Source organism: Melospiza melodia, chromosome 4 (genome assembly GCF_035770615.1).
Source record: "Melospiza melodia melodia isolate bMelMel2 chromosome 4, bMelMel2.pri, whole genome shotgun sequence".
NCBI lineage: Eukaryota > Metazoa > Chordata > Aves > Passeriformes > Passerellidae > Melospiza > Melospiza melodia.
Window position 1 is genome coordinate 94,722,581 of NC_086197.1, and position 23,988 is coordinate 94,746,568.

Here is a 23,988-nt window from a genome sequence, read left to right on the forward strand (position 1 = left end):
CCCTTCCTGAACACCGAGGTGTAACAGAGAGAGAACTGGGGATTTCTCTGGTTTTGCCTCAACAGAGAGACAACCACATTTGTGGCAAAGAAAGGGCAGTCCTGCAGGCAGCATTGAAGGGTACTGAACTCCAAAAGTAGGCTGTAAATTGTGACTGAAGACTAAATTCCCTCCGTTTGGAAGGGAAAGGATCCAATCTCCTCTGTGATATTTTCTGTCAGGCAGACTGATTGAGCGCTGGCTCTCTTGTAGCAGCCTTTGCTCCTGAGTTCACCTTCTGGAGCACAAGGCACAGAACTGAAAGTAAATTTGGAATGAAAAGGCAGGGTGCTGGGGTGGGATTTTTGAGGTGTTTCAATACCCTTCAGATTTTGAGAAGAGTTCTTAAAACTCCTGTTGTGACCACTGGTTTCTCCTAAAAACATGCATGAGGTGGTATTTGGTTTGTTGTTGGGCTTTTTCCCCCTGTTGTTGGTATTGTCCACTTCCTGTTTTTCATAATTTTATGACTATCAATTAACTTGATTTTTTTGGCAGATAATAATTAGGATAGATCTATATTTTTCTTTTTGCCCTGTGCTCTCTGAATGTTTAACATTCTTGGTTTATTTAATCATGCAAAGACATGTAACCATCTAAATTATTCCATCTATATCTTACACGTGAAAGAATGGCACATTGCAATTAGCTCCCACTACCAAATTAATTCCTGCTCTAACTCCATTGGTGTCAGGAGAGCTTTACCAGTGGCAGATTGACCCCATTCATTAGGCTGCCACAAAATAAATCAGTCAGGATAGCCGGTGATGCCAATGTGGTTATTCCCAAGGCAGTGCTCCCAAGAGTTTTTTGGGATCTCCTGGAGACTGCAAAGGAGATCCAGATTTTCAATGTGTGCTGGAGGTCTGTTTCACACAGAGCTGAGTGTACCCAAAAAGTGCTCATCAAAACAAGACCAAGGTGCCTCAAAGGCAGTGCCTACTTAGAAATTCAGTGAGAGTCATGAAAGACTTCTGCTTTCTGGTGGTAAATCCTGATGATATTTCCTTCCTCCTGTTCATGTCTCCCATCAATATGCCACCTCTAAGGGAATTGGCAAGAAAAGGCAAGAGAAGAACACATTTAAATGAAGACTTTTTTTTTTTATCCCTTAAAGGTTTCTGACCAGAAAAGCATTGAAAAGCTGACAAAATATGCATTTTATACATTATATATAGGGATATATATGTGTAACTCTTCATATAAGTATATGGGCATAAGTATGTACATATAAAAATACAAAATCATATCATATTTATATAGCTGTAACACAGAGTCATAGTATCATTTAGGTTGGAAAAGATAATATCAACCATTAACCCAACACTGTCAGGTTCACCACCAGACCATGTCCCCATGTGCCACCTCCACATATTCTTTGAACACTTCCAGGGATGGCAACTCAGCCACTTCCCTGGGCAACCTATTCCAATGCCTGACCACCTTTTCAGTGAAGTTTTTCTTCATATTCAATGTAAACCTTCAGATTTTTTCAGGCACAATTTGTCCTTAACAAAGCCATCCTGTCTGTCTTGGATCACCTCCTTACATTGCACATGAGCACGTCATCCATGCAGATATTCATGTATAAGTTCCTTTTGAGCATTCCATTTTTCATTTGGTCTTTTTCTACAAGACTGCACACTTCTGCTTGTCTCTGATTTGGAGAATTTCAGGATTTTCTCATGTTAATCAAAGATGGCACAAGCTGTAGAATTTCCTCATTTAGGCTCTGTGGTCCAGATTGTTGCAGTGAAAAGGATGAGCTATTTGAAAACTCTTAGATAAGAAACCTGTAACATTGAATTTTAGCACAAAATCGCCCTTTCTGATTCTGTAGCAAAGTTGTGTTCAGCAAATTTGGCTCAGTACATCACTGAAGGAGAAAAATGGAAACCCTGACTGCTTTTTAAAGATCCTTGCAATGGTTTTGAGAAGAATAATTGTGAGAATCTCACCTTCCTGGCTGAATTCCTATAAATGCAGTTGTGCTGTGCCTGCCAAAGTCACCTCTTCCAGTCTGGGCAATGTTAAAGTGGTTCTGGTATCTCACACAGCTGTTTCAGGCTTGCTTTCCTCTGCTCTTGGAGCTTTGGCTTTTCAATGGGGGAGAAGTAACTCTGGAATTTGTATAATTTATTTAGTATTTGAAATACTTGACTGAAAATTCCACCTTATTACTAATTGGTTTTAAAGTAGTTTATGAAATAAATGAAGAGCACATCTCTAAAATCAGTGATTGATATTCTCACTCACTCATCCTACGTTTTCCCAGCTTGAAGCCTTATTTTATTCTTCCTAGGGTGAGTCATACCCATATAGCTCTTTTTTTTCCCATATGCACTGTCAGGTTTATGTTGTGAAGGAAAAAATGTTTATACATTTGTAGGAATGGGGAAAGCAGTACATTGCAAAGATATTGTATGCTGCAAGAAAAAACGTGTCTCTGCTGGGAATTGGAGAAATCTGGATATGAGGATCTCTGATGGTAATTAAGAGCAGCTCTGCCTGGTTTTTATTTTAGCTGTTGATTAGGAGTTCTGAGTGGTAAAATGTCTCATTGTTTCAAAAGCTGATGGTTCCTTACATACATGACTATGAAGTATATTCCCTTTAGGGGGAGTTCTGCCTCTGTGTCTCCTACAAAAATATTCTCCTGGAGAGGCCAACAGCTGCTGCTGGGACTCTGATCTCCAGCATCAGAGAGTAATTGGCATTACACCCAGTTAATGCTCTGCTGTCATTGTGCCAGATGCTGCAGGAAGTGATTCAGCAGGTCCAGTCCTTTCCTCTGGCTTGTTAATGGATCAGCGTTCTTTAACTCTCAGCTTCAGAGGGTTTTTTTCCTCAATGAAATGTGAAACTTTAGCCCTTCATGTTTTTCTTTCTTAAAGGATGATGTGAAACACCTTTAAAAAGGCTGGTTATCCGTGGCAGCCCTAACTTTGAAATGTAACTCACAGCAGCATCTAGGTCCATTAGGGCTCATCTTCTCCCAGCAAATAAACCACGTTATCCTCTTTTTAGGGTGAGAAACCTTCTCCATCAGAATCAAAGAAACAGAAAGAACTGCAGCCTGCTGTAATTTGCATTGTAAGGAGGATCTAAACAATTGACCTAAATCTGTTCAAGAGCAGTAGTTATGCCTTTGTTCTTGTGACAACATTATTTTTTAGGTTGTGTCATCTTTTTATTTATCACCTTATGTGGCCATGTAGAAATTGCACTACATGTCATCATTGCTCAGGTATATTTTCACTGACATTCCCCCTTCATAAGCACAATATCACTATCGCCTATCATAAACTTGAACATTGTGTTCCCAAAGTATTGAACAAGAGCTTCTTTAATCTCAAAGATGGTTTCTTTTTAACAAGAGATAAAGCATCCTAAAGTTTACAGCATAATGGAGGCTTTACCCTGGCTGTGCCTTACTCCCAGTAATGGTACAGCTACATAAATAGTGTCATCCTGGGGAGAAAATTACATAATTCAGAACTTCTTCCTGTAAATAAAGACAATTACCCTTGAGGGTTTGGTCACTCCATTAATGGGACATCTTTTTTATAAAAGTCACAATATAGAGGTAAATAACGATTAATCTGGGTTCCAATGTGAGAAGCAAGAGATCTCAGTCCCACATGTAATGCTGTATTCAAAGCCACAACAATAATCAATTCAATTTGTAGAGTGACCCAATCTGCACATATTACAAACAAATTGATTTAGATTGAAATATGGTACTTATTTTCACAGGACTTTTTTTCTCCCCCTGAATTGCCAATATTAATGTGTCTGACACAAACTGAATGCATTAATGAAGGATTTAGCATTCAGAATTTTCCAGGGCATTGGAGGAAGATGTTAGGCACATTTATTATGCTGTCTTGATGCTTGTGTAATGTAAGTTATATGCTAAATGCAAAATGCTGGAAAGTCCAGGATAAACAGAGAAGTTGATTTTCCTATAAACAGATAAATTGGGAAAGCAGCTGCTACAGAAGCAGCAGATTATGAGGCACTATGAAAAATGGCAAATTCAGGTCTTGATGCTGCAATCTTGTCTATGTGTGTATAATATAATCTCCAAGTCTAAAAATAAAGAGATTGTAAGTGAAGAGGTACTTTAAACTATTAAAAGGGACAGTGAAATGCTCTAAATCCCTTCTGTAATATGACTTCACCATCGTACAGGGCTTTTATAAAGCTCTAAGTATTAAATTTCTGTGATTCCACTTTATTTAGGCTATTTCTTGACAGCCACTTAAATCTGTGACAAGCTGGATCCTAAACACTGAAAATAGTAAAATTAAAAAGACCAGACTGTTTATGCTCTGAATTATAAATATAGATAGTAAAGAGTGGCATTTTGCATATTCTTTAATTTTAATAGCCCTAGGAGCAGTTAGGAAGTGAAAGACAGAGCATGATGGTTATCTGCTGAGCGTTCTTTTAATTTCACAGTGTGCAAATAGCTTTTGATGTGAAGATTTGGTGCTGAAGGAAGTAAGATAATGGGAGGATCTCTAAATTGCATTATGCCAGTTATGCAGCTCTGCTAACATCAGCCACGAGCAAGGAGAGGATAGAGAGAGGAAGATAGCGACGCGAAAGAGAGGCTGTGGTGATTACCACTTAATTCAATTGTTGCTTAATTAAATCAAAGCATCAGGAGGAAAAATCATCTGGATTAAAAATGAATATGGCTTCCATCCTTTATTTGATTTGTTGTAGGAAGGAATAAAGGGGGGTAATTGAATCACTGGCACAAGGAAGTTTCAGTAATTCTTTCAGAAATGAGGAGACCTCGGATGTGAATGAGATAGCAGCAGAAAGCCCAGGGCACACCCACCAGTGTGGGAGATGCCTGCACATAAGCACTGTGCTATTTAGAGATTGTTATTGACATTTAAACCACTCTGCTGTGCTGTGTGAGCTGTGATATGAACCCTCTGGCCATGTGGGGAGTCATTTCCACTCTTTATTTCGGAATAAGCGATGGGGAGAGCGTTGGCAGAAAGAAGAGGGTAGGCTTTGTTTCCTGTGCTCTGCTCTACTCCTGCTGATTTCTGGGCTATCATGAAATGTCAGCAGAATTTTCACAGATCCCATCACTGAAGTGCCTGTTGGTATCTGTGGAACAGGGAGTTTCTCTTTGTAAGTGGTTAATGTACAAATATACTGATATATATCTGATGGAGATAATACCATGAGAAATAGTTTAATAATCCCACACTATTGCATTTCCATGTTCTGGCAAAGTTAGAAATGATGACACACTAGTTTTGGTGAGAGATTTTGTTTACATCTATGGTTTTATTCCCAATTGGTTTTTCTTCTGTTTCTCATCACATCTAGAAACTTGAAATTGTAGTGAAAATACTCTACTGGTCATTGGGATTTAGTTTTCTCTTTCACTGCAGTGTTGCTTTTCCAGCTTTGATTAACTTCACCTCCTGTGGGATAATTCCACTTTTGATAGTGATACTGATCTTCCCATTTCATCTGCTCTTTCTCTTGCCCATTGTTACTGTATGCTCTTTGGGGAAAAATATTTTATTGTTTTTTCTCCAGGGCCTACAGCAGCAGAATTTTGGACTCGAACAGGTCCTGTAGGGCTGTGCTAATCAACAGCCTGAATTTTGCAATCTGATCCCTGTAGTGTGCAAAAACTAAATCAACATGCTAATCTTTATAAGGATGTAGGCATAATTACAGTAGCTATCTCCATTAAAATATGTTACTATGACAAATTTCAGCTAACAATATAACCTTGTTTGGACCTCTTAACCACAGGATAATTGGGTTGCTGTCATTTTTTTTCTTGCTGAGGAGGGCATTGAACAAAAGATATTCTTTCTTTTAGTTTTTCTTGGGGTTTTTTATTGAGTAGAAAAGGCTGAATAAAAATGTGACTTTCTTATTGTCAGCAACAATGCAGCAGTGAACTGACATGGCTTTCCTCAGCTGATGGAGCTGCACTGGTCTGGATTTCAAATCACAGGACACAGGGTATTTTTCTTAATTTTTGTTGCTGACTCTGAGTTCAGAGAGCAGCAGCTCCTGACTTACCTCCTTCCTGTGCACAGGCTTTCCTGTGCCCTCCAATAAACCACTTTATTTCTCTGTACCTCAGTTATTCATCTGTAAAATAATGGCAGTGGTGCTGTTTCTTTTGTAGAAGTTTGGTGTGGGTGAACAGATAAGGATGGTGGCCCTCTCACATGGTGGGAATGGGGACTGTAGAACTACCCACAAAACGAAGAAATGTATAGATACCAAAATAGGAAATCTTTATTCGTGTAGCTTCCTTTGGCCATTACACAGATTATTTTCTCAGCTTATCTTGAAAGCTCTACAGTTATGCTGAAGTCACGAGCACTTTCAAGTGTTGTGTTGGTTTTGTCTGGGCACTTCTACGTGATTGACAAGTATTAAAGATGAAAATGTTTCTGAGGTCATGACTGAGTGCTTAAATAATAATTTTTTTTAAATGTCAAATATGGAAATTTTGCTGTTAAAGCATAAATGGTAAGAAAATACATTCTTTAAAGAGGGGTATATAGAAATCCTGGCTTTGACAATGTCCCAGGTAGCTTTGCCCCACACCTCAGTGAAACCCCAAATATCATCTTGTAGATCTAAGAGTGCCTGTGCCATACTTACAAAAGCATTTATTTTCATTGATTTTTTTTTATGTGCAAAGAACTCATTTTGCCTATTAATTTGCCCCTTTCTTCCTTTTTCCCCCCTTTTGTTTGTATATCCTTTAGAACCACTTCCTGTGAGCAATGTTTCTATCTATGACTACAAGCCATCTCCAGAAACAGGAGTGTTGTTTGAAATTCAGTACCCAGAGAAGTACAATGTTTTTACCAGGGTCAATATAAGCTACTGGGAAGGAAAAGACTACAGAACAATGCTCTACAAAGGTAGGTGGAAACTATTTCACCAAAATTTAATGCTAACTCTGCTGGAAACGTCCAAAACAGTGGTCTTAGATGGGGGTTTTGACATGTATTCATATTATATATATATATATAATGACTATATATTATAAATATATCATATATATAATGTTATATATTCCATAGTATATTACATGTATATTAATTAATATATGTTATATTATATGTTATATATAATGATTATATATTATATATCATATATATAATATATAATCATTATATATATTATATATATATAATGATTTTTGCTTCTGCTAATGTGCTTGTATATTGTGTAGTAAGGGATAGGTCTTTGAATTGAACTGGTGGTTCACTTGGGATTTTTAAATTCCAAGAATCCTACTTCTAGTGATGTTTCCCTTCTTTTGGATTTTAGAGGAAGACTCTGGATTTTTTTATTCAGTGTGAAATTAGCCAGGGAAGGCATCCCCAGTCCCTGGTGCTTTTGTGTCAGTTCAAAGCAATACAAAATCTCCCTGGCTCTCCCCTCTGGCCAAGGTTCCCTCTTTGGTCTGTGGATGATAGGAAAGCTCTGGGATGTCCCAGAGGAGGGAAACCCATTCAATAAACCTGATTGTTGGCACAGGATCAAGCCTGGTGGTTCTGTGTCACCCTGCAGTGACACAGTGCTGTGCTGTACAGTACATCAATGCAGCATTCAGTGTGTCCCTGAGCTAATAAACCCTGCTGCAAAATAGAAATTTCAATGCTCCTAAAAAAATCTAATCAAGGGCAATCAATCTAACAGTCTAGACAGTCAGCCTGAGCAAACAACCAACCTGAATGATCTGACCAAGAGCAAATTCTGCTTTCTTTTTTATTTGTTTGTAACTGAACTCTTTCATATATTTCTTCACAACTTTTGCCCTGCAGTATGGCTTAAGCACAGTATCTGCCTCAGAGATATAAATGGGACTATAAATGTCCTGTAGGAAGTACCCTAAGAGGTGAGGAAGGCACAAATGTGCCTTGTGGACCCTGAAACCCCAATGATTTAACATCCCACAGTGGCAGTAAAATCCAAAATCAAATCAAAATTAAATCCAAAATCAAAATCTCTGGGCAATCCAGTAGGTGCTGTATTGAATTTTATATACTGAATTAAGGATCTCAGTCTTTGACTCATCACTGGAAACTCTCTTTAAAGTCAGCAAAGGGAGATACACACCTCCAGAAGGAGGTCAGAGAATTTGGGAGTCTCTTTGCTTCAATACATAGTGGGGCTAGAAATCCTCTCCTCAGTGCTGTAAAGTGCCAGAAGTTCGGAAGCATAAAGTCTGGATCATGGCAGAAAATACAGGTGACCTCTTTGCAGAGAACAAAAAGGACACCAGCAGTAATTTGTCTCTTCCACAGCTAATAGATGGTTCTGGGGGCTGTAACGCTAAAACTGCTGATAAATAAAAGAGTCAGCCTAAATTAGGAGATTCACTAATCAGCTTGCACACAGCCAGATAGCCCTGAGCAAGGTCTCTTCAGACCTCGTGTGTGGTGGATGTGAGCTGAGCCCTCAGCACCACTCGATTGTTCCTTTGAGCATCTCCCACAAGCTGGGCCTCAGTCAGCAAAACACCAAAGAGGTTTTGCGTGCAGCAGTTAAAGGTCTGCAGGAGCTGTCAGATGCTCTTTGAGATGTTCCCTGTCACGTGGAGCAGGTTGCCAGATTCAGTTCCCTTGCCAGTGAAAAGCAGCTCGTGTTTCTTGTGCTGGGCCTTTTTTTTTGTTTTTTGGTGTCTTTCTTTTTTCTGGTAGCAAAGTGGCTTTGACAGCCAGGAAAAGTGTGTTGGCAAACTGAATTATTACAATTTCGTCTCAGAGCAGGCTGAAAAGTGTTTAAACATCCAAAGCATTGCCCATTCACCGTGTGCAGTCACGTTATCAGAAAGCAAACTTTTGATGCATTATCTGCTTTTTATTTCCCTTCCTTCTTTCCTCTTTAAACCTTCTGCAGATTTCTTCAAAGGTAAAACAGTTTTCAATCACTGGCTGCCAGGCATATGCTACAGCAACATCACATTTCAGTTGGTATCAGAAGCAACCTTCAACAAGAGCACGCTGGTGGAATACAGTGGGGTCCAGCACGAGCCCAAGCAGCACAGAACAGGTGATGAAAATTCTTATACATAATTTCTTTCAAATCTGTATTGCTGCTTTTCTTGCTGCTGTATGGAGGGGACTGATCCCACAGAGAGCAAGGGCTGTGTGGGAGCTGTCCTGGGAGCACAGGAGGAGAGAGAGGATGTTGTGGCTGTTCCATAGGATTGTGATGCAAACAGTGCACAGGGAAATTTGTGTGAGTGTTTCTGTTATAAAGCTTGCTTCTTAGAAAATAACTTCTCCTTCACATGAGATATCCTAGGCCTTGTGCAAGTGTCACAGACATATTTTCTGTGAAAAAATCCTTTCACTAGGATTTCTTTCTGAGAAGCCTCAGAAAAATGTAAACAATAATTTTCTGATTGCTTGGAATGTGGTTTGGAGGTTGCTTACCACCAGGTGCATCTTTGATTGGTTCCATGTGGATTGTTTTTACTTGATGGCCAATCATAGGTCCAGCTGTGTCGGGACTCTGGTCAGTCACAAGATTTTATTATTCATTCTTTTCTAGTTTTCTGATGTCTCCCTCCTTTCTCTTTCTTTAATATAGTTTTAATTTATAATTTTCTTTTAATATAATGTATGTAATAAAATAATAAATCAGCCTTCTGAAACATGGAGTCAAGTTTCTCATCTCTCCCCTTGTCCTGGGGACCCTCAAACACCACCACATGCAAGGAATGCATTTTTATGCCACAGGAATAGCTGCACTGAGCAGACTATTGATCTGTCTCTGTTGGTCTGTCTCCCTGTGCAGTGAATCACAGCTGAACTGCTCCAGAAGCCCTTCCTCACTGTGCACTTTTCCATCACAGAGAAGAATGTCATAGCTGCCCGACTTGGCGGCCACTCTGTGCCCTGAAGCATGAACTTTTAATTTCCAAGACAGCAATGTTGCAGAGGCTGAAAATTGCATTTGTTCAGGGTCCAGAACTAATTTAATTTGGTCCTGGGATGGTGCCCAAAACTTTTTTGTTAATCTCTTGGACCGCAGACATTTATCAGGGTCCAAAGTGAAATGTACCAGCGATAAAATCAAAAGGCCAAATCTTCAGATGAATACACTGGTGCTGGTCCATTGCCTTGGACAGAACTAAGCCAACTGATGCCAGCTGAGTTCTGTCCTGAAGATCCTAAATACAGTTGTTCAGATATTGAACCATAGCCAACAGGATCCCTTTTATTTTTTCCTGCTGCCCAACCATGCTTCATTTTTCACATGAACTCCAATGAGAATGTAAAGTCTGGTTTTCTATTAGTTGCTGTGACTGGGATGGGAGTTGAACAAATTAGTGTGCTGTAAAGTGCCAGCTTAAAAGGTGCCAGGCAAAATTATTTGCAGAGGTTACTCACACTTAGAGTGTGTAAGGAGAGGCAGACAAGCAATTACAGTGAGACAGACAAAATGCTGTGTGTTCACCTCCTGCCATCAGCTGAAGTAACTTCTTTGCGTGCCAGACTCTTGTCTTGTGGAGACCAAATCTTAAGATCAAGCTTTCACAAATATTAAATTTTAAACTGATGTTTAATGCTTGTGAAAAGGTGGCTGCTAAAAGCATATGAAAAGCCCTACAGCAAGGTTATTTTTTAAAATATGAGCTATGGCATGTATTCATTTTGCAAATGTTTCAATTCTTTTCTACAGAGGTGGGCTTTTTTTTTCCATGACCGAGAACTTCCTGGAAGACACAACAAAGATTCACTGTTAAAAATTCACACTGGAGTAGCCTTGCTGTTACAATAGCACTGAAGTTTGATTTACTGTGACTTCACACCTACTTTACTTCCTGGCATTCTTTATTGTGATTATGCTGTGAATTTATCTGTGAATTTATTCGTCTTGATCCCTCCACAGTCGCTTCTGGTATATGTATGGGAATAGGCAAGAGAAGGGAGGATCTTAGTGAGAAGTTATTTCAAGCCATCCCTAGAAGAATGCTATTTGTATGGGGAATTAATACATTTAAAGGTGCACAGAACACACCCATTAAAATCCTATCCCTTGCTTCTCTTCCAGTTCCTTACCCACCCCGAAACATTTCTGTCCAGATCATCCCAATCAACAGGAACAACTGGGAAGAGCACAGCGGGAATTTCGCCGAGGAATCCTTCATCGGCCCGCAGGAAATCATGAGGAAAGAGAAATCCAGCCGTCCCTCTGAGAGCCCGACTGCAAGGCCAGCAGCAAACTCCTCTGCAGGCTGGCTGGACGAGCCCTCCAACAGCACCGAGGATGGAGCCAGCTCTCAGCCGTCCTGGTGGTCCAGCGAGGCCGAGTCCTCCGAGGGCGAGGAGGAGTTTGTCCCTGCAGCTTCCAGGGATCACGAAGCCCCTGATGCCAGCACGGGGTCTGGCAGGCCCACAGCAGAGCCCCCTCCCTTCCTGCCTGTGCAGATGGTGCTGACCTGGCTGCCCCCAAAGCCCCCTACTGCCTTTGATGGTTTCCACATCAATATTGAAAGGGAAGGTAAAGCAGAGCCTCGTGCCCTTCTTGTCCGCCTTTTCTGTAATTCCACTGGTGGTTGTCTCCTCTATGAATCATTGATTACCTGGTTCTGTGCTTCAGAGTATTGCTGGATGGGGTCTATGTGCAAATCACAAACAGCTGGGAACATGTTTTGAGCTGTTTTATTTTCCAGCATCAGTCTCATTCCATGGCTATGACAATGGGAAGATGCCAGCAGCTCACATCCCAGGCAGCAGACCAAGAACTTAATGTTACAACTCACTTTATAAGTCTTTTGACCAATCACACAAAGCAAAAGCACACTGACAGTAGTTCTGTCCAACCACTATAAGCACACATACCTTTGGTTAAAACAGTGCTTGCTTATTTAGAATACAATACCTGCTTGTAAGCCTTAAAACACAATGCACAGAGCTCCATTATTAAGCTTAGAACTTCCTAATATCTCACTAGATAAACTTTTCTGCAGCTATTATCCTTACTTTTCTACTTTTTACATATTTTTTCTGCTGACCTATCTCGTGACTACTGCTCAGCTCTAATGACAGTTCTGCTGTCTTTAAAGCCTGCCTTTTGCAGCTTTCCCAAAACCCTCTGATTTTATGAATTCCCACACAGAGGGCTTTGTTAGATCCCATGCATTTCTTGAGCAGTTTTTGCATTGTGCAGCATCTACTTCTAGCTGAGCAGGAGTAAACCACAGTTTGCAGTTCTCTTTTGTTAAACAAGATTTATACTGCTATACATATTGCCACACTGTTTGAATAAAGTCCTTTTGGATACCTTTTAATCCCTCATCTGAAACAGGATTAGCATTTCTGATGTAAATAATTCTATTGGTGGCTGGAACCTTTCAAATTTCAATTAACCCACACTTTGTTTTCTCCCTCCTGATTTAGAGAACTCCACAGAGTTTTTGACAGTGAGTGAGGACACCCACAAATTTGTTGCTGAACTGAAAGAACCAGGAAAATACAAGTTGTCTGTAACAACATTCAGCTCCTCTGGCTCTTGTGAAGTTCGAGGAAGTCAATCAGCAAAAACACTCAGCTTTTACATCAGTAAGTATCTCACCAAACTCAGCTTTTTCTCCCTGAGCAACATAACTGTAATGTACAGAGCTTGACCACTGGGGTATTTCTGGCACCTGCTGATGGATCACAAGGGTCTGGTCTTCTGGAATTCCCTGTTCCAGAGAAGGAAATGCAGTGCAAATATGTTAATTTATTACAACCTGCCTGAATGGACCTTGGTTGTGCCATCTTAGCAGTCTTAGGAAAGCAAGTGATGTGATGGAGTCAGTGTTCAGAAGTGAAATTGAGTTTCCCTTTTCTCACAGTGAGAATTTAATTCCAAGAATTAATTTGGTGGTTGTAGAGAGCTTTGGAAATATTTAACTTTCCTACTCCTGGAGTATGCACTGTGTTAGGGATGAAGGGCAGCCCAGGCTGAGAGTGTGGGAATTGCACAATTAAACACTGAACTCTGAAATTGAATGGTCTCTGAGAGAACACAGAGCAAATTACAGCAGATGAAGTGGTTCAGCCTGCTAAATTCAAAGGAGAAAAAGTAATTTATTATTTCCCTGTAGAATCCCAGGCTTTCTTAACTGGAGATTTAGTAAAAGACAAAGTAATAATACACTACTGTGTAAACTAATACCATGACTGACAATTGGATCAGCAAGTGAGACAGGTGTTGGTGAATTCAGATCATTATCCTTCTAATGGCTGTGGTCACCTTTGCACCTTTTTCTGCAAAAGGAAATAGATACACCCTACAGAATGCCCATGGAATGAGACAGGGGAATACTTGCAGCACTGCACAATTTTGCATGTGAAAAGATAATGCTTTCCCAAACCACGAGTGCTGCAACGAGACACAGTAGCCAAAGCTGGCAAAAAAAATCCCATTAAAAGGAAATGTAGTCAAGCACTTCAGTATATTATGAATAAAAATTGTGCCTTTTGTAGCTCGTAACCTTTACAAATCATAGGTATTTAAATTTGAATTCATCATAATGCTAGACTGCATGTAGCAATTCCACTATTGCTCCGTTTTTAACAACTTTATACTGGAAAGAAACAATAATTGGAAAACATCCAGAAAACAGCATGTGAGAGAGAAGGTCTCTGCTCTTTTAATTTCAGTCTTCTGTTTTTCTCTAGGAATAGTTGGACAGCTTTATTATATGAAAAGCATTAAAGTAGATAAAGAAATATGTAGCATTGCTATTAGTACCAAATGTTGTTCCATTTTGCAAGGTGTGACATATTTTATTTTCATTAAGCAGTATTTAATGCTTAAAGTGTCCACCATGCTAACTGTGTACCTGAGAGAAATGAGGACATGTTAACCCAAAGTTCACGGGTGTGGATGGTCAGATTAAGGATGAATCTTATTATGTATAAAGTATTAAAGAGTTAGAGGAAAGCAATGGCTGTGAATAAATTTTGCCCACAGTATCAATATATTTTCCTTGTAATGCTTGGTTGGTGAATCATCCTGTCAAATTACTGGCTTTAGGTTACATATTTTTGTTGCATCCAGATAGCAGTCAAATTTATAGGATGATCTTAAACCACATTCTTGCTCTGGCATTTATTTTATTTTATCAATAAATGTAAATTACCATTAGAGTTGCACAGAGGAAGAACGTCAAGGAGAGAGAGGTCACAAGTATTGCTTAAAAGTGACAAGAAAAATGAGCTATTTTCATGAAATACAAAATTTTGACCAAGTCTAGCTGAAGTTATTTTCCAAACTGTTCTTTTATCTATATTTAAAGCTGTGTTCTCAACCAAATGCTCCAAAAAAATGAGATTGTTCACTGTGGTGACCTCTATGAACTTGATTTTATACTTTGAGTCTATGGTGTGCTTGGAGGGTGTGTCAGTGTGTGGAGAGGTGAAAAAAATCTGTGTGCTTATGCTTTAATATTGGTCAATGATCTGTACATTATTGGCTGCCCGTGCTTTTAAGCCTTCCCTTGGAGCAAATCTGATCCTGCTGGGTGGTTTCTGGTGAGCAGCAGAGAATAATGCCCTCTGAATTGTCAGACAGGAGACAGGCACATTCCTCTTGTCACGGGCTCTGCTGCAGGTGCTGTGGGGGTGGACATCTGCCAGTCCAGCCTCCCTCACCTGAAAGGGAATAAATAATAAATAAATAAATAATATTTTGAACTTTTAATAATTTATATTAATATATTATAATATGTTATTAATAATAAATAATGAATAAATAATTAAATCATTATAAAGGGGGATAAAGGGAATTAATAATTATTAAAGGGAATAAGGGGAATAAATAATTCCCTGAAATAAGGGTGTTTTAACCTGTGTGCCTCAAATGGATGGAGTGGCTTGCTCACCTGTGCTTTTGGGCCATGTCCCAGGCCCCACAGGGGAGTGGATAGAGGAGCTCACTGAGAAGCCCCAGCATGTGACAGTGACAGTGCTGAGCTCCACGACTGCCCTGACCTCCTGGACAGCGTCACACGAGAGCAGTGGCAACAGCACCATCGTGTCTGTGCTCTCCCTCACCTGCCAGAAGCAGAAGGAGAGCCAAAGGCTGGAGAAACACTACTGCACTGAGGTAAGGAGCAGAACCTGCAGCGTTTTCCAATCCAGTACAAAAAATCACGCTGCTGTTTAGAATCCCTGTGCCCCAGGGCTCTCTGAGGCTGCAGGGGACAGTGGCAGCTGCTCCCTCCTGCAGCCCAGAGGGAGGGATGTGGCTGGTGCTGAGTGCAGGGGAGAGCCCAGCAGTGAGAATGTGCGGCACAGCGCAGGCTTGTTCAAGGGCTGTTCCTGCTGGACTTGCTGTGGCTTCACTCAGGCATGTGCTGCAGTGCATCTGTAATAAGCAAAGTGCTCACATGCGTGGTTATCATCAAAGCAGCATAAATTATTTCTTAGCTGTCCCACATTTGAGAACAGAGCCTGACTGTAAATCTTCTGAGCTTTCGAGATGATCAGAAGCCAGCTTGTCTTTTCATCCATAGGAAAAAGTGTCAGCACTGGGAAACAAACAGCAATTCAGACCACCAGTGATTTGTATGGACAAGTCCTTTATGGGGTGTGTTTGGACAAATCCTTTATGGGATGTGTTTGGACAAGTCCTTTATGGGATGTGTTTATAGCCATCAAGAGTGCTGAACCCCAAAACCTGACAGTTTTCTGCTGCTTGAAGCCCTTAGTGAGTGCAGGCTCTGTGCCTGTGGTAGGTCAGTGGTACGTGGCTTCAATTAGAGAGATTTTAGCCCTTTACATCTCAGTGACCTCACCAGGATGCTGATGCAGCCTTTTTCTGAGCAGGGCCATGGCTTCTGTCTGGCTCCCTGAAATGTGTGTGATGGAGGAGGCTGCAAAGCACTGCAGCCCACCCATGGGAATGGATGGGACTGCTGGCATCCTTGTAAATCACCTCCTTCAACTTCATCATCAGCTCTGCCAGTGGATTAATAATAATTTTTGACCCTTAAAATGCCTTGTAAAATTAATCTCTGAAGAAGTTTTGAGTTTCAGTTCAAGAATGGCTTTGAACTTAAATGTTTGGAGTGTCTTGTTGTGACAATTGTTTTTCAGAATCAGCTTGTTATCTTATTGTTTCTTGTATTTCTTAGAAGTGCAGCCATTTAAATGGGAAGCAAAGTCCAGTAGGTGATTATAAACACAAATCCCAAACATTTGCATTTATAATTTTCACAGATACTACAGGATTCATCTACAAAGTCAAAAACAAGTACCTAAAGTTAATCTGTGAATAAACAAATATCAGTAAAAGTAAATTTGAATTTACTGCAAGTAGGTCAAGAAGTCTAAACACAGTTATTTATTTCTTTTTGTCATTATATATATATTTGTATCCAATTTTATCAACTTACTATACCTTGAATTGTTAATAACTATTAGTTTGTCTTCTCCATAATGACCTGAAAAGAGTGAAATTCAGTGCAGAGTTCACAGAATCACAGAAATTCTAGGTTGGAAGAGACCTTTAAGATCATCGAGTCTAACCCATGTTCCAACACCTCAACTAGATCATGGCACAAGAGTTCTATCCATTTCTAAAATGGTGCATGATTTAAAAGTGATTTAGCTTTCCAGAGCAGCTGGTAAAGACAAATTCCTCACTAAATCTGTGCTTGGCAGTGATACACTCATGTGCATTGCAAAAAGCCACCAGTGCAGAGGTGGCTGTGATACAGACTTTGGGAAGGCTGTGAAGAAAATATTAGTGGGAAATACCAGCCTGCAGCTCTAGAAAGGATGTGTGGAGGCTTCTCCTCAAAGCTGCTCTGTGCATTTGCTGTTTGTGGAGTCTTCAGGAGATGAGCCTCCTCCTGCTGTATCAGAGCAGGAATCACTTGGTCAGGAATTCTGCCTCCAGCTCTGACTGAAACCTGGTGGGGCACAGCAGGAATTTTAAGAGTGATGTTTTCAAGCTGGAAAGAAAAATCACAATGCCCCTTAGTTACAGTTTGTGGTGCTGTGGAGGGGAGGTGACAGAGAATATTTCCTCTCTGTTTTCTCTGCAGAGTCACTCAGTAGATGCAGTCAGAGGACAGATTCCCCAAAATGCTGCCTTCAGCTCACAGAATAGCACCAGCGGCTGATGGGAAACCTCAGGCTGTAATTGAAAGCACATGGTCTAAATACTCCTGAATAACACCACCTGAAAATGAATGATGTAGCCTGAATATTGTAATAGACTTTGGCAGCAGGAGAGAGTGGGTCTGCAGTGAGGTAGCTGACCTTTTGCAGCCAGGCCAGTGCAATTCTCTGAGTCAGATCATTTGTGGGGCCAGTCCTGACCACTGCCACAGTTCTGCCACGCGGCGCTCAATGAATGAAGGTCTTGCTGCCAATGTGTTTGGATTCATGCCTTTTGTGATGGAGCCATACAAGTACAATCTCAATACTCTTTTATTAATCAAGTAAATGCTTCATTTCTGATTAGTTCCTCTCCTTCCAGGTGAATTCAAGCAGCAGCCTCATTGAAAATCTTGTTCCTGGCGCCCAGTACCAAGTCGTGGTTTACCTACGGAAAGGACCTTTGGTTGGACCTCCCTCTGATCCTGTCACATTTTCCATTGGTAACCCCTGAACCTACTGATTGAAATGCATTTATTTCTTTTTAGGGTTTGGTTTCCTTTTTTTTTTTTTAATATATTCAGTATTTTCATTAAGTTCTGTAGATCACACCTTGATTTTAAGACTGAATCTCAATGTTCTCTGCTTTGGGATGTGAAAATGAGAAGAGCCCTCTAAGGCTGACACTGACATTTTCAAGAATGTTTTATGTCCAACAAGCAGAGCCCCCATACCTGTAATTTAGGATTCCACCAGGCTCCTACAAAGGGTCATTTAGGACAGAATTTAGTAACTTTTAGTTTCAGTGTAAATTATTTTGTTAAGATTACTGCTTAAACAAAATGTATTAATTAGAGAGAGGGAAAAGAGAATGAGATTCAATGTACAGGGTTGCATTTGCAGAGTATTCAACCTGTGTCACCCAGCTTCTCCTTTTGACAAAAAGTCTGCTCAGTGGGACAGCAGGTGGCTGAAACTTAGAGATCTTCAGTATTTTTAATGCTGCTTCCTCTCTGTGATGTAGGGAAGAAAGTGAAACAGAAAAAAATGTTATCCTGTTAAGAATTTAATCCTTAAATAAAAGCCAGCATGTGGCTTAGTGATTATGGTGAGAGCCTTTTCATTCTAGTCAATCTTCTTATATATTTTCATAAATTTGGTCTGAATAAAAATTTGTAAAGTATGCTATATTTCAGAAAAGGAAAAAGTAGTATGTAAATATTTATATATACTTTAATGTTAAAATTTCTATCACAAACGCTTTTGATCTTTTCTCACTGTAATTCAAAAATCTGCAAATTTGCAAAAGTAAAATCATGTATACCCAAAGTAAATAAGTTCCTTCCTTTTCTCCGCTTTTTTATGGCCTCACAACCATGAAAGTTTCTTACAAAACTGAAAATGGCAATCAGTTTCTAAACAGAACATCTCATAACTTTCATATTCTAAAGAGGCTGTTTTTATGCAGTAAAACAACATCTGTATGAGTTTTCATTTCATAGCAGTTTATTGAATATGATACTAAAATAACAGAACTGAAAAACAAATTGTCCTGTGAACTTACCAGTGGTGGCTAATGACGAATGAAACTCAAATAAAATAAAATTCACTTTAAAAAGTATTCCATTCTCCCCTCTTTATCCTAAGGCTCATTTTCACAGGGTGAGTACCAGCAGTTCAGAAAAAGCAAAGCAAAGATGTGGTAAATGGTTTATAAAGGTAAAGGCCAATGTGGGCTGGAGTAACCTGGGTGCTGGTCTGGGTTCTGACCTGGTGTGTAATAGCTGGGGCTCTGCAGCCCTGGCAAATGTTAACTCTAAGTCCTTATTTAAGTAGCCTCAGTGAAATCATGGAGAATAATCATTTTCCAGACCACCCAGGCTGCAGAAGTTGACCCTTAACGTGACATTCTTCAAATCACTTGACACTTTCTCGGTGTCACTGTCTGTGAGGCAAGAATAGCAGTATATGACAGAACCTTTGGGTTCCCCAGGGAAGGAGGGCTGGAGATGAAAACTTTCCTTTCTTACAGTGCTCTGGCTTTTCATGCTTTTGGTTTTGAGCATCTTGAAATATCTCCTGAGCATCCTGATTTTCAAAGTAGAATAGAGCCCTCCCTTTTTGAGAAAGCGAGATGTGTGCTTTATCTCAAGTTAAGCAGCCAACACAAAGTGGTCTGTAGCCACTTCTGAAAAAGTAGTTTTAAACTCGAGAGCAAATGCTTAAAAAATGGCTTAAATAGCTGCTTGTGACCAGGAAGTTCTTGGGGATTAAAGTAATGAGAAAATCAGAAATAGGTAGAACTTGATTAAGGAAAGGTATAATTTTAAAATAAATTGCAGCTGATAACACATGCACGTTACTAACCATAATTTCTGCTTTATAGTGCCCACTGGAATAAAGGATCTGACTCTTTACCCTTTGGGACCAACTGCTGTGGTTCTGAGCTGGAACAGACCTTTCCTGGGGGTCTTCAGGAAATACGTGGTAGAAATGTTTTACTTCAACCCCTCGACCATGACCTCGGAGTGGACAACCTACTATGAAATAGCAGCAACTGTCTCCTTGACTGCCTCAGTGGTACAGTGACCATTCCTGCCTTGCTTTCCCCTGCCTGTGTGGCCCTGAAACCTTGTGACTTTTTTTTTTCCCAGCCTTTTCCCCATGAATATGTATATATTATGTGCCTTTAAGCCTGGCACATTTTTTCCCCCAGCAAAGGAGAGAAAATGGCTGGCCAAGGGTGCTGGAGGCATTTTCTGTTCTAAAGTAAGGCACTGCCAGCTGAACCATGCTAAATTTCAAGCAGAGCAATGAGACAGGAGTTTAGCCTGGTTTTTTGGTTGTTGCTCAGCAAGTCCAGAGGCAGCTTCAGTTTGTGGGTCAGTTTGTCAGTCAAGGCTTTAAAAGTTCCATCATCTCCTCAGGGGGTGCAGTGCAAAGGCTTATCTACATAATTAATATTGATAGTATGGATTTGGGGCTTGCAGGCTGGTCTCAGTGTGCCATGTGGAAGGCTTAGCTCTGTTTTTTGTGGAAAAAAAAGCCTTCGTGTTTCTGGAGCTGCCAAATCTTAGGCCAGGGTTTTAATTAGGTGAACACTGATCTTTATAAGAACACACTCACACATATATTCATAGGTGCTCTTGCAGATAGAAAGTGAAATTTTCCTCCTCTTTTCCATTATTTCCTGGAGAAAGTGAAAAGATTTTATTCAGACTTTGCTGTAGTGCGAGACAGAAAGCAATTCCAGCTGAAATTAGTTATTGAAGAAAGTTATGAGTATGCAAAAAAGATAGCAATAACTTCTGCTGCTGGTGAGAGCCACAGTGATTTACTGTAATTGATTTGCATAATACCATTTGTGGAGTCATTTTGGCTTCAGCAGTTTTACTGTAATTGGGTATGTGACTATAAATCTAACACGTAAATCTCCAGGGAAATTAAAAACAAAAATAACTTACCAAACTGGTAATTAATATCTTGTAATCATGACTCAGCACAAATAGATTAATAGCTGAGTGATCTAAGTGATCCAAGAAATAAAGCTATCATGCAGAGTTAATGTGGTTCGTTAGGAAAGGAGACGATGTTGTCCCTTACTGTTGCAAATCCTGCTCAGGGAAGCCAAGTTGGAATTGCTTTGTCTGGATTTCAATCTGAAATGCAACAGTGCTGTATCACAGCTAAAGTGAGTATTTCTTCAGGGATAATTTTAAAGACTGATCCTGAATTAGGAAAAGAATTTTTCCCTAGTATTCTGTTGTGGCATTTAATGTACAGGTAGGGACTGGTGAACTTTTGTTTGGGTTCTCCAGTGGTGCTCCAGAATCCCACTGATCCCTGCTGACACCTCTGAGTGCTGTGTTCTGAAGCAACGATGAGAAGATTCAAAAATCAATGTCTCCAGCAGCAGGAAATAATCAAGCATTATTTCCTGGAGCATTAACATTTGATAAGAACCTTTGGAACTGGATTTGTCTTTTCACTCTGTTTGGTTGCTCCATTCATTTTGTGCTCTGCACATGAAAATTGCCAAAGTGATGTTGGTGTTTCCAATATGACACCAGGGGCATGTCAGAAGTCCAATTATCTTCAAGGATGGATGCAACTTCTTCCAAAAATCATGAAAAGAACAGATCCCACCACCTATATTTGTGCTGTCTTGTAGTATCTGGAGAAAAAAGGCCACTGCAAACAAGAGAGATCTGTGAAAATAGCAATTTCTACATTGTTGAAGTTGTTCATTATTTTCAATTTCCTTTTGAATTTTTTAAGTTTTGAATTTTTTTGAACTTTCCTTTTGAATTTTAAAAATATCAAGAGGCTTTTCATCTAAACATCAATGTCTTAAATGTCCTGTGCTGTCAGTGGAAGAATAAGAGTTTTAACTTAAATATTACATGCAATACTATAATATAAAACATATTGCTTTTTATAGCTCATTTATATCTCATTTATATTTACATATATAATTTATGTCTCATAAGTCATTTATGTTTCATTCCTATTCCATTTATAATAAATGATAATAGGAAGTGAAATACACTTGGAAAATTGGAAAAAAATACATCTCTTAAAGTGACAATATCTGAGACAAAAACATCAATACTAATTTATCATCAAAGCCCATTTAATCAAACTAGAAACACCTACATTTTCCAGTTAAATATTTTGCCTTCATCACACTGGAATTGTGATGGAAGATTTCTATGTGTGAATGGTTCTTACCACCCTGGAAATCCTTTGAGATTCCTGTGGTGGACAGAACCTGTGACCAGGTGGATGTAGATGAGCAGCAGAGCCATCACAGCTGTGTTTGCTCCCCCTGCACAGAATTTTTATTAAATTGAAAGGACAAATTTCAGAGATTTCCTGTGGTGTTTTTGGGGTTCTGTGTCATGGGTAGGAATGATGAATCTGACTCCACGTTCTTAGAAGGCTAATTTATTATTTTATGTTTTATATTATAATAAAGAATACTATACTAAACTATACTAAAGAATAGAGAAAGGATACAGATAGAAGGCTAAACAAGATACTAATGGAAAACTTGTGACTCTCTCCAGAGCCTCGACACAGCTGGCTGTGGTTGACCATTAAGTTAAAACAATTCACATGTTGGATAAACAATGTCCAAACCACATTCCAAAGCAGCAAAACACAGGAGAAGCAATCAGATAATTATTGCTTTCATTTTTCTCTGAGGCCTTCTCAGCTTCCTAGATGAAAAATCCTGGGCAAAGGGATTTTTCAGAAAATGTGATAGTGACAATTTCCACTGAAAGAAGGAATGGGAGTTCAGAAAAATGAGTGTGGGCACTAGGCTTATAAATACTGTTGTGTTTCAGAAGTCCTCACACTGGTGAGTTCTCTCCTGAGTTTCTCTTTGTGTTTTGTCCCTTTACAGAGAATAGCCAACCTGCTGCCTGCTTGGTACTACAATTTCCGTGTCACCATGGTCACCTGGGGGGACCCAGAGCTGAGCTGCTGTGACAGCTCCACCATCAGCTTCATAACAGGTAACCAGGCAGCTGAAAACTCTGGGGAAGTGCTCCTGGGGGCAGGGGCGCTGACCTGGGTGCTGTGCTTCTACCTACAGATATTTGCCAGTTAGGATATTTCTCATTTAAGTTTTTTGGATTTTTTTTGTTTGTTTTTTTGTTTTGTTTTGTTTTGGTTTTTTTTAATTTTTTGTTGTTGCTGTTTGGTTGGGGTATTTTTTTGTTTTGCTTTGTTTTTTGCTCATTTTGTTTTTGTTTTTTTGTTTTTGATTTTTTGGTTTTCTTTCTGTTTGGTTTGTTTTGGTATTTGGTTTTCTATTTTTCTGTTTTTAAGTCTCTGAGGACTGCTTTAAATGAACATATAAATGAATTTTTCCTATGCCCAGCATGGTACTTGACTGCTCTGTTGCAGTCCTCCATCAACGGAGTGCATGGCTCCACTAAGGGCCAGGGTCCTGCTCCACTTTTACCACACCATACATTTGACACATGGAGAAGTTAATAGCTAAATTAGTAAACCTGAATTCATATGTTTCTTATTGTTATCAAACACTTTTTCATTTATCTGCAATATTTCCAAGAGTTTTTTTCTCCTTCATCGCCCTCCCAGTAATCCCCATGTCAGAGCAGCACTGAGATGAGTGAGCTGATATAACCACAGGGATTTCCCTCTTCTACTTGGGACCAGCCATGGGTTTAACACACTCTGGCATCTCTTGGCAGATTCTTTGGATTTGGATTTTCAGTATGCCCAACAGATCAGCCACAGAGGGAGCAGCAAGAGAGAGGCCCTGTTATCACCTTACCATGCACACAGGATGGTCAGGCCAAAAATCAGACTTCTCCATTGAATAATTTTGCTTTTAAGTGTCACTGTTTAATTCACCTTGCTGATGTTGAGGTGACTGGAAGGAGGAAATAATTTAGTTTTATTGTGAGTTGCAATGAATTATACTTGTTCTTTTCCATCTGTAGGAATCCAATGAGAAGGAAAATCAGTGTATAATGTCCCAGCCACTCACCCCAAAGCAGACACTAGCCCAGTCCCTGATTTTCTGTTTGGTGAGAGCCAGAGAATGTACCCGGAAAATTTACTGAATAAGACCAATTTTCAGTGATGATTTACCCAGAGCCTGTGCCTCAGAGAGCCACAAGAGAAAAGCCAGCAGCATTTAAAGCTGTGGCTCCACTGAAACCCTCCCATGCTGAGATACCTGATCCAGGTTACTCTGCTGACAAATTCTGGCACTCCTCCAGTGTATCAGAGCTGGAGCCTCCTGAAGGGTCTCCAGGGATATTCCTTGTCCTTTGGCATC

The 23,988-nt window shown here is 39.8% G+C and overlaps 1 protein-coding gene across 2 annotated transcripts in view; it reads left to right on the forward strand.

Annotated features, from left to right (window-relative positions):
* PTPRO (protein tyrosine phosphatase receptor type O) overlaps positions 1–23,988 on the forward strand; it is a 140,824-nt gene that overhangs the window by 77,375 nt on the left and 39,461 nt on the right. For both annotated transcript variants that reach the window (XM_063155634.1, XM_063155635.1), the window contains exons 3-10: positions 6,813–6,971; positions 8,959–9,111; positions 11,122–11,571; positions 12,471–12,632; positions 14,969–15,168; positions 17,551–17,671; positions 19,555–19,748; positions 22,579–22,690. In XM_063155634.1, coding sequence (XP_063011704.1) covers positions 6,813–6,971; positions 8,959–9,111; positions 11,122–11,571; positions 12,471–12,632; positions 14,969–15,168; positions 17,551–17,671; positions 19,555–19,748; positions 22,579–22,690 — 1,551 coding nt within the window. The remainder of the gene's footprint in view (positions 1–6,812; positions 6,972–8,958; positions 9,112–11,121; positions 11,572–12,470; positions 12,633–14,968; positions 15,169–17,550; positions 17,672–19,554; positions 19,749–22,578; positions 22,691–23,988) is intronic.